This window comes from Coturnix japonica, chromosome 1 (assembly GCF_001577835.2).
Source record: "Coturnix japonica isolate 7356 chromosome 1, Coturnix japonica 2.1, whole genome shotgun sequence".
In the NCBI taxonomy this organism is placed as follows: Eukaryota; Metazoa; Chordata; class Aves; order Galliformes; family Phasianidae; genus Coturnix; species Coturnix japonica.
In genome coordinates this window covers 158,647,467-158,665,083 of record NC_029516.1, presented here as the reverse complement: position 1 = coordinate 158,665,083, position 17,617 = coordinate 158,647,467, and the positions used below count along the sequence as shown (strand labels likewise).

The 17,617-nt window shown below is 43.0% G+C and overlaps 3 protein-coding genes across 11 annotated transcripts in view; all 3 read right to left on the bottom strand.

The window, feature by feature from the left end:
- Positions 1-3,661, bottom strand: part of MIPEP (mitochondrial intermediate peptidase) — a 62,336-nt gene extending 58,675 nt beyond the window's left edge. The window contains exons 1-2 of the mRNA XM_015852089.2: positions 3,385-3,661; positions 907-1,080 (exon numbers count right to left, since the gene is read on the bottom strand). Of these exons, the coding sequence (XP_015707575.1) occupies positions 907-1,080; positions 3,385-3,549 (339 nt within the window). The 5' untranslated portion in view covers positions 3,550-3,661. The remainder of the gene's footprint in view (positions 1-906; positions 1,081-3,384) is intronic.
- Positions 3,662-4,611: 950 nt separating this feature from the next.
- LOC107308299 (complement C1q and tumor necrosis factor-related protein 9A-like) lies at positions 4,612-11,109 on the bottom strand. 3 transcript variants are annotated; one of them, XM_015852090.2, is made up of 4 exons: positions 10,418-11,109; positions 8,054-8,245; positions 5,761-5,823; positions 4,612-5,424 (listed from the first exon to the last, which is right to left on the bottom strand). In XM_015852090.2, the coding sequence occupies exons 2-4, from the start codon at positions 8,217-8,219 to the stop codon at positions 4,631-4,633; spliced, it is 1,023 nt and encodes a 340-aa protein (XP_015707576.1). In that variant the 5' UTR covers positions 8,220-8,245; positions 10,418-11,109; the 3' UTR covers positions 4,612-4,630. The 3 variants fall into 3 exon arrangements, with proteins under 3 accessions (XP_015707576.1, XP_032298055.1, XP_015707577.1); XM_032442164.1 differs by lacking the exon at positions 10,418-11,109 and adding an exon at positions 9,197-10,394; XM_015852091.2 differs by lacking the exon at positions 10,418-11,109 and adding an exon at positions 8,493-9,173.
- Positions 11,110-13,428: 2,319 nt separating this feature from the next.
- Positions 13,429-17,617, bottom strand: part of SPATA13 (spermatogenesis associated 13) — a 130,366-nt gene continuing 126,177 nt past the window's right edge. For 6 of the 7 annotated variants that reach the window (XM_015852092.2, XM_032442162.1, XM_032442163.1 and 3 more), the window contains one exon: positions 13,429-17,405. In XM_015852092.2, coding sequence (XP_015707578.1) covers positions 17,224-17,405 — 182 coding nt within the window. In that variant the 3' untranslated portion in view covers positions 13,429-17,223. The remainder of the gene's footprint in view (positions 17,406-17,617) is intronic. The other variant, XM_015852095.2, reaches the window with a different exon arrangement.

Below are 17,617 nucleotides of genomic sequence, written 5' to 3'. Positions count from 1 at the left end.
AAGGACCGTGATCATCTAGTTTCAACACCTGTCACAAAAGAGGTCTTGAAAAGAACAAGGAAAAAGATTTGAAAACTGAAACCAAGAGAAATTCAAATATGAAAACCCACGGCAAAAAGTTCAATGAGCTATTATTTATTAACAACTGATTTCAGCTGTAAATGCTTTCTACAGATGAAGAGCAATGTTCTACTAAAAGATACTTCTGAAACAATTTCTAGTGAGCAATAAGGTGTACATGGTAAAACTCAACATTTTGTGATAAAAAGCACTGGAACAGGCTGCCCAGGGATGGTGTGGATGCCCCGTCCTTGGAGGTGTTCAAGGCCAGGTTGGATGGGGCCCTGGGCAACCTGATCTAGTGAATGTGGAGGTTTGGTGGCCCTGCCAAGCAGGAGGGTTGGAACTTCATGATCCTTGAGGTCCCTTCCAACCCAGGTCATTCTGTGATTCTGTGACTTAGTACTGTAATTCTGCAGACATCAGAAACTGCAGTCTAGGAAACAGTTGCATTGTGTTAATAAAAGGCAATACTATTTGCAACCAACATGTTACACAGTCCGCCATCTTCCATAACATAACCAACACTGGAAAGTTTACGCATTAATATTACAGCAGAAACAGTAAAATACGATTCTGACTTCACCACTATTTTTCTTGCCATGGGTTCTGTACTGCTCCTACATCTGTCCTGGGCAGTTTGACAGGATTTGTAGTTACCTGTATTCTGTTAAAGCCTTTGTAATTAACTTTCGATTTACTTTTCTGTCTTAATACAAAATTTCACAGAGCTGATCAACTATTTACTGCAATGCTGAAAAACGTGAAATGAAACAGAACAGTGTAAGGTATAAAGTCAGTCAGATCAAAAGGAACTCCTTAAAATAATAATAAAGAGCAACTTACCAAATCTGCCACTCTACACAAAGCATCTGAAAGCTGATCAAAGATCATTACAATCTCAGGCCCAGGTGGCGTTGCACATGCCTTCTGAACTAGTTGTTCTGATTCTTGCAACGCTTTGTTCTGTGCTTCTTGAAATCCTTCTGGACAACTCAGTTCTGGAACACCAAACAGACCCTGCAGTGCAGAACAGAATAGAAACACATCATTATCAACTTCCTTGTTTGCTGCTTCTTTGTTTCACTGTGAAATTTCCATGTGAAATCTTACCTGAATGACCCTAGCTAGCACACAGTAGTACTTTCCTGAAGCGCTCCAACACAAGTATTCTAGTAGAGCTAACAGTCATAAAATCAATTAACAACAGTCAAAGATTGTGGCATCAGACACAAACATCTTCACTTCTCCAGAGAACATCCTCACTGGAATTCTTTTAAGTCAGGATTCTTCTCAGCAAATGGAGTCTGATATAAAATCAACCCTGTAACCTGCTATAGTGTCCTTCCTTCAAAGCAGTTTTCTCTTATCTTGCTTCCAAAGCACAGGCACATGACATAGGAAGTCTTACATGCTGAAGATAGGGAAAATCATCCTCATGAATCAAGACTTATCAAGGAAAGTGAAGAGTAAAGAGGGTGTCAAAACAGTGAATGAATGTCTCGACCAGCTGCTCCAGATACTCACCAATGGAACAGAGATCTCCAGCTCATGAAATGAGCCCCAAGCTCTGGAAAAAGATCTTAAGGGAATGACAAGCAACAGCTCAAAAATAATATGGTACTAACAGTTTTGATCCTGAATGTCTTTTTACCAAGCCTGTCCATGTCCCAGAATTCAGGGTAAGTACACAGAGCATAGCTTTGACAGGGCAGACGTGGACAGCAGTTACATACTGCACTTGCTGAAGAGAATTAAGAAGTTCCTGCTGCAGATGACACAAAATTGTTAACACTACCTGCTAGGAAAGTTCTACAGTACAGACTCACAGTAGAAAAACGCTTTTGAAGAAGCATCATCAAAAATAAGCATTTGGGACATTCTGGGCTGCTTTGTCCTATTCTCTTCCTGTTGCTAACGCTATCACTTTTTTCTAATACTCTTAACATAAGTTGGTCACCATAAGACAAACTCTTTCTTTGTTTTCATTGGTTATGTATGGACAGGAACCAGACAGCAATAAAGAGAACACTGGAAAAAATATGTATACTTATGTGTATGTTAACACATGCATACATATGCATACATGCATTATAGTGCCCTTCAGTAACGCTTGTTGCATAAGATTCAAGGCCCGGCCACTTTACTCTTGTTCCAGATAGTTGAGGACCTCTGCTCTGCAGATCCTGAGAGCTTAGGCCCTTCTGCAGCCCAGCAACACTATTCATCCTTCGCAGTGAGCTCTTCCTGGTCACGCTGCCCTCTGTGCTTAGGAAGCATCTTCTCTTTGAGACAAATTAGCTGAGAAGTTCCTCTTCAATATCATACAGAGTTAAACATAAAAATTAGAGGAAAGAAAAAGCCCAGTTCAGTTTTGGGCCCCTCACTACAAGAAAGGCAACAAGGCCCAGGAGTGTGTCCAGAGCAGAATAATGAAGGTGCAAAGGGTTAAAAGCACAAGTCTTATGGGGTGCAGCTGAGGGAACTGCAATTGTTTGGTCTGAAGGTGATTGAGGGGAGACCTTATTACTCTCTACAGCTGCCTGAAAGGTGAGTGTGAAGAGGTGGGGGGCAGCCTCCTCTCCAGGGTAACAGAGAGAGAATGGCCTCAAATTGTGCCAGAGGAGGTTCAAGTTAGATATCAGGAAAAACTTCTCAGAAAGAGCTGTGAAGCACTGGAATGGGCAGTCCAGGGAGGTGGTGCTGTCACCATCCCTGGAGGTGTTCAAGAACCGTGTGGATGTGGCAGGGAGGGATGCGGTTAGTGGGTATAGTGGGACTGGATGATCTAAGTGGTCTTTTCCAGCCTTCATTACTCTTCTGCATGCACAGTGCCATTAAGATTGCACATCCTATGCTGGTCATGAGCTTGTTCAGATTCTTAGGATTCTCATAAACAAGCCTAACTGACTCGTCCTAAAAATAAATACATCAGAAAGCCCAGTGTGTCACCAATATAAATGCTTCTTTGCAGCGGGTCACTAAACGTTACAAATAGTATCCACATACAAAGATGACAGTGGTCACATTAATTCTGAAGCACTGCTGAAGAGCACGGACACAATACAGATAAAACAACATACAACCCAGCAGCAGCTCTACACACAAGTCTAAAGACACAGGCACACACACACGCGGCTCCCTCCGCCCAGCCCCCGGCTTCCTCACATCCCGGAAGAGGCCGCAGCTGGGCCCCGTGGTTTCCATCACGCCGTGCAGGCAGCGCGCACCTCCCACCCCGTCTCTACTCTGTCCTCCGGGTTCTGCGGCCGGTGCAGCCCCGCTGCCCCCCGCCCTGTCGTGCTTTGCCCTGCCCTTGCTCACCGTTTCCCTGCCCGCCGGGCTGTTGCGATGCTGCTTCGCATCGAAGGCGGCACCCACGGGGCACCAGCTGGTGCTGACGGCTCGCCGACCCGGCCCTCCGGCCGCCCGGCCCCGCAGCGCAAGGCCCAGCGCCGCGGGCAGCGCTCGCCGGCAGCTGGCCAGCATGGCGGAGCCCGAGACACCGGCAACGCTCCGCAGAAGCCCGATCCCGGGCACGGCCGCGACCTCTGCGCGTCCCGGCCTGAGGCGGGGAGCGGCGCTCGAGAGCGGGAAATGGGGCGGGAACGGCGCCTCCCCTCAGCCCACCCCCCCTCGGCCTCGTGTGCGAGGTGACTAGTGTAGCTTAGGAAGGCCGAGTGGGGCGCGAAGGTGTTTGGAGTCGTGCTTTTTCTGTTGTCTCGATGTGTGTTTTAACAGATGGGCATGAGAACTGTTTGTTTTCTGCTATATTCTGATGGAATTGGCCAGCAGATTAAAACTTTACTGGGGGAGTAGTGTGGGACTGTTGGCTACCCTTTACATACCAGGGGGCTTGAAACTAGGTGATCATTGTGGCCCTTCTCAACCCAGGCCATTCTATGATTCTATGAGTTTGTCCCTCTCTGCTCTTGTGAGGCCCCATCTGGAGTACTGTATCCAGGTGTGGAGCCCTCAGTACAAAAAAGACGTGGAGATTTTGGGAAGGGTCCAGAGGAGGGCCACGAAGATGATCAGGGGGCTGGAGCACCTCCCCTATGAGGACAGGCTGAGGGAGTTGGGTTTGTTCAGCCCAGAGAAGAGAAGGTTGCAGGGTGACCTCATTGCAGCCTTTCAATACCTGAAGGGAACTTACTCCCAGGAGGGGAGTAAACTCTTCAAAAGAGCTGACAATAGCAGGACACAGGGAAATGGTTTTAAGTTAAAAGAGGGAAGATTTAGGTTGGATGTTAGGGGGAAGTTCTTCACTAGGAGAGTGGTTAGGCCCTGGAACAGGCTGCCCAGGGAGGTTGTGGATGCCCCGTCCTTGGAGGTGTTCAAGACCAGGTTGGACAGGGCCCTGGGCAACCTGATCTAGTAAATGTGTATGTTTGGTGGCCCTGTCAGGCAGGGGGGTTGGAACTACATGATCCTTGAGGTCCCTTCCAACCCGGGTCATTCTGTGATTCTGTGAGTTTCATACAGAACCTCCAGGACTTTGAACAGTAAGATTTGGATGAGCAGAAGTCAGAAAACAGTTCACCCAAAGTCACAGATTAACAGCGTGGCTTCATGCTGTGGGTTCCACCATCTCAGAGGTGCTGAACAGGAGGAACCCAGTGAAGGTGGTATCATCGTCAGCATCCGCAAACAGCCCGTTGAAGGTCTCTCCTCGGTGAGCCTGCAGCCACACCTCATCTCCTGCCCGGAGTTGAAGGATGGCGGCTCCCGACGCCTGGTCCTCAGCACCCTGGTATCCATCCATGGTGTGCAACATCTTGATCCCGTTTTTGACTAGAGCTACTCGGACGTTCCTCGAGTACACAGTGATGTGGTAGGTGAAATAGTAAACACCAGAGAATTTGCAGGTGAATTTGCCAGTAACTGAGTTATAGTCATTAAGGCCGTTATAAAAGACCTTGTCGAACTTGATGGGGTGACTGTGGGGAGGAAACTTGGTGGCAGCTGTAAGTCCTACACTGAAAGCACTCCTTGGCAGAACTGCTGGGGCACCTGTGTTCCCCTTGTCTCCTCTGTCTCCTTTCAAGCCTCTTTCCCCCTGAATTCCTGGACTACCCGGTGGCCCCAGATCTCCAGTATTACCTTTAGGACCCGGATTACCAGTGGGGCCAACTGGCCCTGGCAAACCAATTATTCCAGGATAGCCAATTTCACCTTTCGTCCCTTTTGGACCTATGGGCCCAATGTCTCCTTTTAAACCCTTTTGTCCTTGCAGTCCCAGCTCTCCCTTCTGACCTTTGTAACCCACTGACCCTATAACTCCTTTTGGTCCTAGTTTCCCAGGTCGTCCTCTTTCTCCTTTATCTCCTTTGTTCCCCTTCTCTTCAACAGTCCCATTGGCTCCTAAGTGGGGAAAAAAAAGTCCAATGGATTAGTGAGTCATAACATGAGTTTCAGCACAAAAACATATGTGTATGTCACCACCATATATACCATGCTCACCATACATACAGTGCTTCATACAGGTGAGTTCAGGATAAGACAGAAAAGCCTGCTATTACAATAGAAGACAGGGGCCCTTGCTGAAAGCAATAAGAATAAGCTCAAAGAAAGGAAGGTGTGGTTAGTCTACAGGGTGCCCTGTGGCCCTTGGGGGTCGCAGTGTCGCCCAAGTGTATAGTATGTCCAATGCTCATAAACCCATAGCCAACTAACAAACTGAAGTGCTCCTTCTCTGACCTTTTTGGCCTTTTTCTCCATTTGCACCATCTTTCCCTGGAGATCCAGGAAGTCCTGCTTCACCTAATACAGAAATAAAAGACAGATCTTCATAAACAACTGTATTACCAGAAAAATGGGATTTGAATCATTCTCTGATCATTTCTATTCAGAGTTGGCTAACAAAAACCTCAAAGTAAAATAGCGATTAACTGCCCCCTAAGAAAAGACATCTGCAGGCATTTGCCAATGGTGATGAAATATCAGTGTAGAATAATATTGTCTGTAGATTTGAAGGAAGCATTCGCTTTTAATCCCTTTATTTAGCATGGCAATTAACTTTATCTGCCTAATAAGCTGATGGATTGTTTTAATTTTAAGCAAGACAAGGGCACTGAAAACAGAAAGAGCACTTAAGGGGTTGCCTGACAGAGTCCTGTAAATTCCTTTATCAACAAGTTCAAAGTAACTATTCAGCAGACACTGAGGTAAATGCTGAATCATGGAATCATAGAATTACCCAGGTTGGTAAAGACCTTGAAGATCATCAAGTCCAACCACAGCATAACCAGTACCCTATCTCTAAAAACCCTCCACTAAATCATATCCCTGAGCACCACATCCAAACGGCTCTTAAACACAACCAGGGATGGCGATTCAACCACCTCCCTGGGGAGCCTATTCCAGTACCTAACCACCCTTTCTGTAAACAAGTTCTTCCTAATATCCAACCTAAACTTGCCCTGGCACAACTTGAGGCCATTTCCCCTCGTTCTGTCACTTGTCACCAGTGAGAAGAGACTTGACCCACTCTCACTGTAAAAGTGGATAGTCCTGACTGTCAGTGGCCCAGAGCAGACAGTAAGCAGCAGGTAACTCTTTCTTACCCAAACTGTAAGTGCTATAACCAACACTTTTTCAGCTGATCTAATTTACTGTGTAGGCACACAAAGAGTTGTGGTGTACTGGAGAAGGGAATGAAGGGGTGGCAACAAGGTGTAGCAGAGGTTCCTGCCTACACCATCATATACCACCAAATAAATGCACATCAAGCTACACCTTCAGCACTGATTTGCAGCATTCACTTCCTGTGGAGGCATGGGCTTTCCTGGCAAAGAAAGTGATTCATTAGCTTTTGGTTTGTGATTGCACCAGTAACTCTATTAGGGCAGGCATTTCCTTTGGCTTAAAAGGCATAGTAAAACATTGTAGCACACTTCAAGTTAATTTCTTGCAGCCTGTTGACCTCAGTTTGTTTTATGTACTGGGTTATGTACTCCACTGAAAAAAAAAAAAAAAAAAAAAAAAAAAAAAAAAAAAAAAACACGACCCCAAAAGCTGTGAGTCACAGTCTGCAAGATTAGGATGGCAGAAGGGTTTCAACCTGGCACAGTTTCAATCTGGATTGATTTGTGCATGCAGTGAGACTGTTCATGACAGGTTTATGCATTAAACCGTGATGCCCACTGTCTGGTGCCACACAGTTGCTGACCTGACCAAAAGCCTGTTGGGGGAAAGCTCTTCTACAAAAATTTGTGAGCAAATACGAAGCAGATTTGTGTTTGTTCTGTGTTTTACATTCTGGACTTGTGACACTTCTGATGAAGTATCTGTCCACATACATGTCTGTGAGTTCATCCCCTGATAGATCCCTGGCCTTGATGCAGCATGGATGCAAAGGGCAGCCTTATCCTGAGGTTTAAATTACCACAGGAGTTACTGCCTTTAGGCTGAGAAGATTTCCTGTCTTCAGTATTATATGCAAATCTCTACTACAGCAAGCACAAATCCTACACCATTTCTTAGATATTGTCCTTTCCTGCCCTTCACTGTACTGGTGCTTATGTTACAGCAAGTAGGCACACTCTGAATCAAGTCTTACAAATGCAAAGTGTTGGTAATAAAGAGAAGCCTTGTTACCTCTGCACATTTCTTACTACACTGATCTTTTTTTCCCTTTTAATCAGGCTTGATTTTTTTCTGAAAGTATAGTTGCTATTCTAAAGATGCAGAAATATATTTACAGGCTTCAAAATGTTCAAGTAGACCTGAAAATATTCCCAGAACAGAAAGTAAAGAATTTCATCTTTGAAGCTGTTTTTGTCCCTTGGGCCTGACCTCTCTATAGTATTACCTATTTTGCTTTCATTAGGTCTTATCTCATATCTCCATCCTCAAACAGGAAGGTGATGGAAGTCTGAGATATTTTCTGAGGGCTAGCTGGAGTAATCTATTAATGCAGGGTACCAGGCATCTTTGGGAAACTAATAGCAAGCTCATTTGTACTTGCAGCTATTTGTGTTGAACACAGTACCTGTGTCCCCCTTGTCGCCTTTAGAGCCATCACGTCCATCACGACCAGGTATGCCATTGTGTCCAGGATTGCCAGGAATGCCAGGATATGCTTGGGTACAGATATCCTGCTTTTGTGCTTCTTCTGTGCTGACTGCAATAGCCAGCAGTATAATCCAGCTTTTCATTCTTTAGATGGGTTAAATGATCTTGGCTGAAAGATGGAAGAGAGGAAAAGTTAATTTGCTTAAGTTTGTCTGACTGTTTTTTCCCCTCATATTTAGCTTGTGAGCCCAAGAACAGTGCTGGGGAGAGAGGGAGAAAAAAAAAAAAGAAATAGGCTTTCAACATATCTGTTGTTTCTTTTTTTTATTTACAGGTCTCTATATAGCACTAAATACCATCCTTGACACTGCTGGGTTTTATTTCCAATAAAAATTTAATGGGAATATCAGACATACCTTTGTTGTATGGGTTCTGTGTCACATTTTCTTATACAGTGTGACCAGTGGAAGTACCTCTGCAAGGAGAGTCCACAGAGATACTGATGCAGGTAGATGGTGAGCAGCTGAAAATCACCAAAGCTCTGGGGAAGCTGAGGGCTACCCTTCTGTCCTCAGGATGTAGCCTGCAACCAACAGCTCAGTACCTCCCACTGAGTTTCCCTGTTCTGTTTAAACCACCAGAGTACTGACAAAGCACAGATCTTGTGAATGTGGTTGATGTTAAACTGTATTTCAAGATCGTAATATAAAAGCAGAATTGATCATCACACTTCTAGTGATCTGATTTACTCTGACCAATTCGAAACTCTAATGTCTGGCAGGTCCACATGGAAGCGTGCTGTTGTTGCTGTCCTACAGCCAAGGGCACAGGCAAGATTTCAAGCCCTGGCGGGTTGATTCGAGTAAAAGCAGTGACCATACACACTCATGCACAAGGGTTCGTACAACGACCTCTTCCTCTGAGCTATTGTTTAGACTATATATAACACACAGGCAATCTTAATCATAATTTCTACATTCCCCTGGTCAGAGCAGCACCTGCATAGGAGCTGCTTCATGGCCGCTGCAGCCCGGCAGAAGCTTTTCTACAGCTTCCAGCTCACTCCTTCCTTTCTGAAAGACTTGATAAAAACTACCCTACGCATTTGACGCCAACATACCTCTTCTCTCAGGTCTCCAGATCAGGTAGTGTTGGCCATTAATAACTCAGTTTTTATCTAACAGCTTTTTAAGGGAAAAATAATATAACTGAGCCAGTCAGGCAGCTCACAACTGAGAAGAAACAGGTGTTCCCCATCTGCATTTTTCCATGACTGCTCATGGCTGCAAGTTTGTACCTCTCATCTCCCACGAGCTGGCTGTGGTGCCTGCAGGAGGTGAGCTAAGGTGATTCAATCCATTAACTTGGCACAAAACAACAGTATTTGTTGTTGTTGTTGTTTTTTTCTCTTTTATCACAGTTAGTTTTTTTCTGGGTTAATAAGTTGAATGACCTCACAGAGGGCCAGAGCTGAAGCAGAGTGAGATGAGGACAAAGATGTGAGGAATCGAATAAGAATTTTTTAGCAAAAGCAGATCTTTAGTCTAGTTCTCCCCCTCACATTTAACTATGCTTCATAAATTCCAGCTTATTTTTACGCTTTCATTAGAGAGCCCTTACTCTCTTTTATGGCTTTTAAGAAAGGTCTACTGAACAGGAACTGTGCTCACCAATTACTCTTTATAAGAGTAATTAGTGGGAAGAGGTTAAAAAGAGGGATAAAAATGAAATAGCAACAAAATTAGTATCTATTTTATTTGGTGCTATTATCCTTAAATAACTAATGCACGGAAGCTTAGTGTATGGAGGTTAATGGTAGTCAGAATTAGTACATTTTAAGTAATTGGCTTTTAAATTATCTCTTTCATGAACAAGAATTTAAAGCTAAGGTCAATTTCCTTTTGAAATACTAACCATCACTGTCACCATTTCAAATGACACAGGTACCACATAAGAGAGACACCACTATATTCTCATTAACTATAATTGCACCTTGGTAGGAATATTCAATTTAAACATTCGTTCAGTTTAGGGTAGGATAGCCCTACATCTGGGACATATCCTTTAATATTTCCTTCTGTTTTCCAAAATATTCCCAAGTTTGCGGCAGTCAAAGAAATCTACAGGAGAGTAAAAGGAAGAAGTGCTGTTAATATATGATGCTGTTAATATATGAATTACCCCAAGTCTGACAGTCCTTGTCCTCCCACAAAGAAATTCCATTCCCAGTTGCTCAAGGGGAGTGTTTTGTGCCTAAGCATTTCACCCCCTTACATGCACTTCTCACCACACAATAGCGATATCATCATCATCAGTGTACATATCATATCTTTGGTCTTACCTCATTCACTTTGTACTTGCAGCCTTCTTGGGCATCTTTCAGTATTGCATAAAAGCTTCCTGTAAGGGAATGCAGGCTCCAGATATATGCCTTGAGGACAAGCACTTGTTTGGTCACTACATTCACAAAGGTCAGTGGTTTCATTTTGAGAGCTGTTCAATAATTAAAACAGAGGGCTAAACTGGAATCTCTCTGTTAATTCCAATAGTAAGCTGAAGTGCTCTGTACTTCAGCTTTTGCCACGGTTATGCGAAATAAAATTGTTAAAGTGAACTGATGAAGCCTTGATATGCCTGTTCTATTGTACAAATATGTTATTTAAGTTTGTAGGATGGAAGGAAGGCAGGTCTCATAGCATTATTTTAGTGAAAGAAACTTAAGAAGGTTGGTTAGCAATTTATGATGGAAGTAGGGACAAAAGGAGTATAGAAATTAAAACAAAATTAAAACCATGAATGTGGCATTTCAAATATTAGGTGATTATAGAAAAGAAGTAACAAGGCTGGGTTAAGTAAAGAAATTCTATGGCAAGGAGCTTTTCATGTGTAGTTGTCAAGCTCTCCATCGCTGTTTGAAGGATTGGTCACAGTTATCGTGCCTCTGAATTTGTGACTGGTACCCAACTTTTAAGAAGCCATAACTTGATGCTTCGTTGCATCTTCTTGACATTAGTGAAACTGCTGAGAGTAACATCAGCTCCATAAACGCTGATCATGAACAGTGAAGGGTGAAAACCGTTAGTAAAAGGAGTTAATGATATAAGAAGTGGCCTCAGTTCACCCTGGTCATTGCAGGTGATCGAAAACCTTGTGTCTGGGGTGGTTCCCACTCTGCAAACATTTGACAGACCGGGTCTGTCCATTGAATAGTATTTTTAAAAAGCCAGAGCACAACTGAGCAGTGAATGGTTTTCACTAAGATCTTCACCACCACCCCGTGGTAATAAAAAATATTACAAGCTTTATGATGAGGAAAAGGGCATTCTGTAATTAGCTGCTCTCCTTGAATCAGAATCACCAGGGTTGGAATAGACCTACAAGATCATTCAGTCCAACCATCCACTTATCACCAATTGTTCTCACTAAATTGTGTCCCAAATGTTCCTTGAACACCTCCCTGGGCAGCTCATTCCAGCCTGACCACTCTATTGGAGAAGTAGTATTTCCTAATGTCCAACCTGATTCTCCTGTGGTGCAACTTGAAGCCATTCCTTCTAGTCTTATCACTGCTTGCATGAGAGAAGAGGTGAACCCCTACCTCCCTACAACCTCCTTCCAGGTAGATGTAGAGAACAATAAGGTTTCCCCTGAGCCTCCTCTTCTCCAGACTGAACAAACCCACTTCTGCAGCCAAATTTTTGTGAGGCTTAATGTGAAGAAATGAGTGCCACAACAGTGTTATCTCTTTACCCCTTAGCCCAGCACTATTAATCCAATTTGATGCTTTTCTGTTGGTTTTCTTGAGTGCAGAACCAAGAAAGACAAATGCTTCCATCCCTGTCACACAGAAGAAGCCTTGGAAATAGATGTGCAGAAAAGGTCATCATTCATTCTTAAACAGTGTTGCATCTGAGTGGCAGGAAATGCAGATATAGTTTTTTAGACTGATTCCTTTGATAATTACCTTTGTCAGGGCTGAGCATGACAGTAATGACCACGGGATATATAGTTATTAAAACAAAGATATATCCAACTATATGAGTGCGTATCTCCAAAGTCATAAGGGCCTCACTCAGTGCTCACATTATGTGTTTTGCTCTGACCCTTTAGTGTTCAACACAAATCTTGTCCAGCAGTGGCACTTGGAGGCCTGGAAACTGGCAGCTTTGAGGTGAAACAAGAACTAGATACAACAGCTTGAGCACTGAAAGGAAGCCCAACTACTTTGCAATCTTCTGAGTTCACCAAACTATTTTTCATGAAAAGATTATTTTGTTGAAGCTATTGTGTCTTGGTGAAACCATATTTAACATGGCCTTGAGCAGGAAGGACACATGCATGCCATTCAGATGTGCTCCCTTCTGCAACAGTGATGAGATACAAAAAACTTTTCTTCACTAGCCAGGGCAGCGAACTGAACCACGTACATTCTACACAGCACGCCTTTTGGGTGAACTCTTTTCCTGGGATCTGCATTTGTTCCAAAGAAAACAGAATATAAACCACCTAAACCACAGGGCTTAAGTCACCATCCTGTTTGCCACAGTTTTATTAATAGAGTGGCTGCATTTGAATTTGCTTCCAAGGGGTACTGAAGGAGCAGGCTGCTAGGACAAGGCAAAGCACAATGACAGTAGATGCGTATCTAATGACTGAAGATGATCAGGGGGCTGGAGCACCTCCCCTGTGAGGACAGGCTGAGGGAGTTGGGTTTGTTCAGCCTGGAGAAGAGAAGGTTGCGGGGTGACCTCATTGCAGCCTTTCAATACCTGAAGGGAACTTACACCCAGGAGGGGAGTAAACTCTTGGAAAGGGCTGACAATAGCAGGACATGGGGAAATGGTTTTAAGTTAAAAGAGGGAAGATTTAGATTGGATGTTAGGGGGAAGTTCTTCACTAGGAGAGTGGTCAAGGCCCTGGAACAGGCTGCCCAGGGAGGTTGTGGATGCCCCGTCCTTGGAGGTGTTCAAGGCCAGGTTGGACGGGGCCCTGGGCAACATGATCTAGTAAATGTGTATGTTTGGTGGCCCTGCCAGGCAGAGGGTTGGAACTACATGATCCTTGAGGTCTCTTCCAACCCAGGTCATTCTGTGGTTCTGTGACAGTAGATGTGTATCTCTGGGATCTTAATGAGGATAGTTTCTGCATGAACAACAAAGAGTTCAGCCCCACAACCGGGCTCAGCAGTTTGCTGAAATGAATTTGTAGTGGGAAGTACTGACATTGTCACTAGAAAACCAACAGAAGATGGTATGATGTGTTTTTTGCTTTAAAATAATAAAATAAATGTGACAGCTGAGAAATGTTTCCCACACAAAAGAGATTTTGTAGACAATTGAACAAGTCCAACACTTTCAAAACTGTACAATAAAGTTTTATAAGACATAGCTGAAGAACTTCAGCTGTACATTATTTAATTAAAACATGTACAACGAGAGGAAAATAATGGGAATGTAAGTTTGTACTTATTTCCAGAAAATAGATCCATTTGACAACGTTCCAAGAGTAAACAAACACTGTAATGCAATTACTTCAGAACAAATACACATGAAGACACTGCAGTCCTATACATTGTGTTTCAGCTGTCAACAGCCAACTCATCTGCTGCGTAGCCAGGACACTTGATTTACAACACATGTAACAGCACACAGATGGTGAGATGCACAAAGCAATGCATGTAAGAGAAAATGTTACAAAACACTTTGTCAAAATAAAATACGTACGCAAGTCATCCCTAGTATTTACAACAAATAGTTTTAAATTAGAGATCATTTGGAAGGCATCTCTTACACACAGATGCCGCATGTAGAAAAAAAGCAGAAAGGCGGTCAAGGAAAGGTACTGTGTTTGTTATGGCTAAAGACCTTTGGCTTCAAAACTCTGCTCTAATTATTTTCAAAAGACAACTAAAACGCAGAACATTGAAGTAGTCTGTCTTTGAACTCCTTCACTACTCTGACCACTAAAACTCAACGTGAAATTTAGCATGGCGAGAGCCACTTGTAAAACAATCTTATTATTTTATACATCAAATGTTCCCAGTTAGATGCAATTATGGTTTGGCAGTATCCGAACTCAGTGGGAACACATTTGAGGACAATTACATTTTACTGCATCTCATGCAAAAAGTCTGAGGTTGTCTGCTCAGCAGGCCATCAGGAAGGCTCTGGCTGTGCTTTAGCTAAAGGAGGCACAGATATGTTTAGTAGTTGCCTTAGAGCATCTGACAGTAACTTATAGCAAACAAAAGTGATGGAAAAGTCAGCTTTCCGAAGGTACGTTTTGTCATCAGGAGAGTCAGGGCTTTCATGTTCTGCTAAAGGACAGAGGTGCTAGAGCAGAAAATTTTATGTTTTATTAGCAGCCCCAGACTCTGAAATCAGACTGATCCCCAAGTAAACATTTGCCTTACTTGCTGGATAATGTAATCGCGTGTTTTCATTTAAATGTAATTCATCTAAAAGATTATGGTGTAGTTTAAATTCGGCCTGCCTTGTATTTTATCAGTCTTGCTGCATAGCCAGCATATTCCTTGACCAATAAATACATAACCCAATAAAATACAGTGTTGGTAGCCTCTTCATCTATTGAAGATTGCAAAGAAAGACACAGAGGATATTATAAAACACATCTACAAGTAGGGTGCTATATATAAAACTGTCCTGAGTAATCTGCACCATGAAACATTTTCTCATTCTGAAATTAAGTTCTCCTTGAGGAAAAAAACAAAGCAAAACAAAACAACCTGGTGCATCCAAGACCACACACAAACATTTCTGTTCATTTTTAGGGCTAAGGCACCAGCACTACTACATGGGAAGAGCCTTGATGGGCACTGATGTGACAGAAGATACATCCCAAAATCTTTTTATCGAAGACAAATGTGTAAAAGTAGCTCTCATAATGTCATCAGGCCACTCTGGGAAAGTTTTCTGCGTGTGAACTGCAATCCAGCTTTGGATGTGTTTATATCTAGAACAAATCTTTCGAAATGTGGATATGAAATACCTCTCCTTCCACGATATGTGCACCACTTTGGTTTGCAGGCCTGAACATGGGATATTCCCATAAAAATAGGTACATAAGAAGCAGAAGAGTTGCTCAGTTATGCGGAAGGACGTGCATCCCTGCTGGCATTTGAAAGTCGGTTCATTCAGTTTAAATTGAGCACTTAGAATTATCTTTTAGACAGCTTGTTTTAAACACGAAAACTGAACCCAGCCAGCTTTTGTCACTATCCTTCTTGTGCGCTTTCTTTAAGCTGGGCTGTTGAAAATGTCAGTGCATATTTCCAGTTCTTAACTGTTTCAGGTCGTCATCTATCACTATGGAAAAGCACAAGCAATGAAGTTCACTATGGAGTGAACAATTTGTCTGAGCATCACCAGACTTTGCATTATTGCTGAGCTATATACACAAGGCATTTGAAATGTACTGTTGTCAAAGACGTCATTTAAAATCAAAACTACAAACCTGCACTTTGCAGAAGTTGCCAGAAAGTTACAGAATCAGAAAACCATCAGAACTGTGGGCTTCAATGACAAGTATAAAGACAGAGGTAAGAACAGCAGTAGGAGCAAAAGTTTAAAATAAGGCTTTTTTTACATTGTTATTAAGATGCCTGGCCTCCAGCCCATTGTTTGTTCTTCATATAGTACAGATTCATTACAAAGGTGATTGTGTCCACTGTCAGTGAATACTCTTGGATCTATACATGATCTGATAATGCCCCTAATCAGCAGCATAAGATAAAGTATTTGAAAGACATTCGTAACAAATCAGTTCTGAAACATAAGAAGTCCTTTTTTCCTTCCATATTACCAAGTCTTGTCATCCTTTTGAGTTAGCGAGTAGAAATGATCAGTGCTGCAAATAGCGAGATCCTGTTGCTTCTTGGTGGCATTTAGAAGTTATTCTCCCAAATCAACTTACAGCAATGCAGGTCACATACCACAGATGCTGACTAGAGCTGACTTCTCTCCAGCCAGATCCTTCCCCTTCCAGCACAGACCAATGACTGAGACAGAAATCCATCTTTGGTCCACAGAATTATTCTGTCCCTCCCAGTAAGGACTTCTCTTTCTTTGTGAAGAAATCTGGTCACAATTCATTGTTGATTGCCTGTGTAGAAGCATGGATCCAGACTGCTTTGAGAACTTAATGGAGACATTTCCATTGCCGTTCATCCATTTTCCATGTGAAGCTATATGAGTACAAAGCGTGCGAGCTACGTAACATAGCCAGCAGTCAGCAGTCAGCTCGTACTGTGTCAGCTCTGACATTGTACATTCACATTATCTCCATTAAAAAAAAAAAAAAACAACAAACTTTTTTCACAGAGAAATAAGCATACTGGGAATATAAAGAAGGTTCTCCCAGGCTAAGAAGTGCACAAAAAGTGATATAAAAGCTCTATTCTGAAGAGTATACATGCAAGCAGTATATTGCTCTGACTGAAAGAAATCAGAGATGCCCTGGGCGCCTCTTGTATCCACTTGTATGCAATAAATGCACACATCTTTGTAGTCCATTTTGCACTCTGTTCATGTTTCTATATGACAGAATAAAAACTTCTCTGTTCCAATCTGGAATATGATAAGGCCCCGTGGGACATTCTCCTGCCATTTGGCAATTTAATAGGAAAAGACAGGAAGGATTAGGGTCCACCAAAGCCAGCAACAGCATGTTATCCACCTGATTTTAATGGGCAGCTCCTGCTTGGTTCTCCAAAAGGAGAAAACTCCCCCAGGACTCCTTGCTGACATACCCTTAAGGAAAAACCCCTCTCTATACTAAATTTGGCCATCAGCATAAGATTAAGAAAAATGAAATGTTACAATGACCTGCACAGTTCTATCATTACTTCAGCATAACTAAGAAACAGACCAAATACTGCTGCTTTAGAGTAACAGTAAGTTGTCCTTGTCAGAACCGAAACAGCTCTTCATTAGCAATGCTGACACTTGGCAACATTTACTTCAGAGCAGTGCTGAGCCACTTCATTATTCTTCTAGGCAAAGTTGCATTTCTGGCTCAAGGGAGCCCATGGTTTTTCCTCCAAAACTGGAGATTCATTGAGCTTAAATAAGCTTAACTGGTTTTCCAAGGTCTTTCCTTGGAGTAAGTCTCTCCTCATGCCGGTGTCCTTCACTTTTTGAATGGGGTGAGTTTGTTGAAGGTATGCCAGAAAAGGGATGGCTTCCGCTTGGGTTCTGCCAGGGCAAAGACCTGCTGCTGTGGGATGCTGGTGGGCACGGTGATGTGGCGCTGATGGATGGGATGCAAGCTCTGGTGTAGAGGAGGCACAGGACACCCATTATAGCTTACACCTGAAACAGGAGGAGTTTAAGAAAGTATATGAGACAGCTAGCAAAATAACCAATGAGGGGGAAAATTGAGCACGGCATCATGGGACAGATCCAGTAGTCAGTAAAGCCAGAATTATCTTAAAGTATCTTAAAGCCTTTTCAATAGAAGGCACAGAATTACTGACGAATAAATTGTCAGAATAAAAGCAAAGGAAGGAAATGGTAACTCATTT

Bases quoted from the DNA above. Each gene is read 5' to 3' on its own strand.
- LOC107308299 (XM_015852090.2), bottom strand. From the start codon at position 8,219: ATGAAAAGCTGGATTATACTGCTGGCTATTGCAGTCAGCACAGAAGAA. The intron at 5,824-8,053 runs GTACTGTGTTCA...TTTCTGTATTAG, and splicing joins AGGCGACAAGGGGGACACAG to GTGAAGCAGGACTTCCTGGA. The intron at 5,425-5,760 runs GTCAGAGAAGGA...TTCCCCACTTAG, and splicing joins TGGAGAAAAAGGCCAAAAAG to GAGCCAATGGGACTGTTGAA.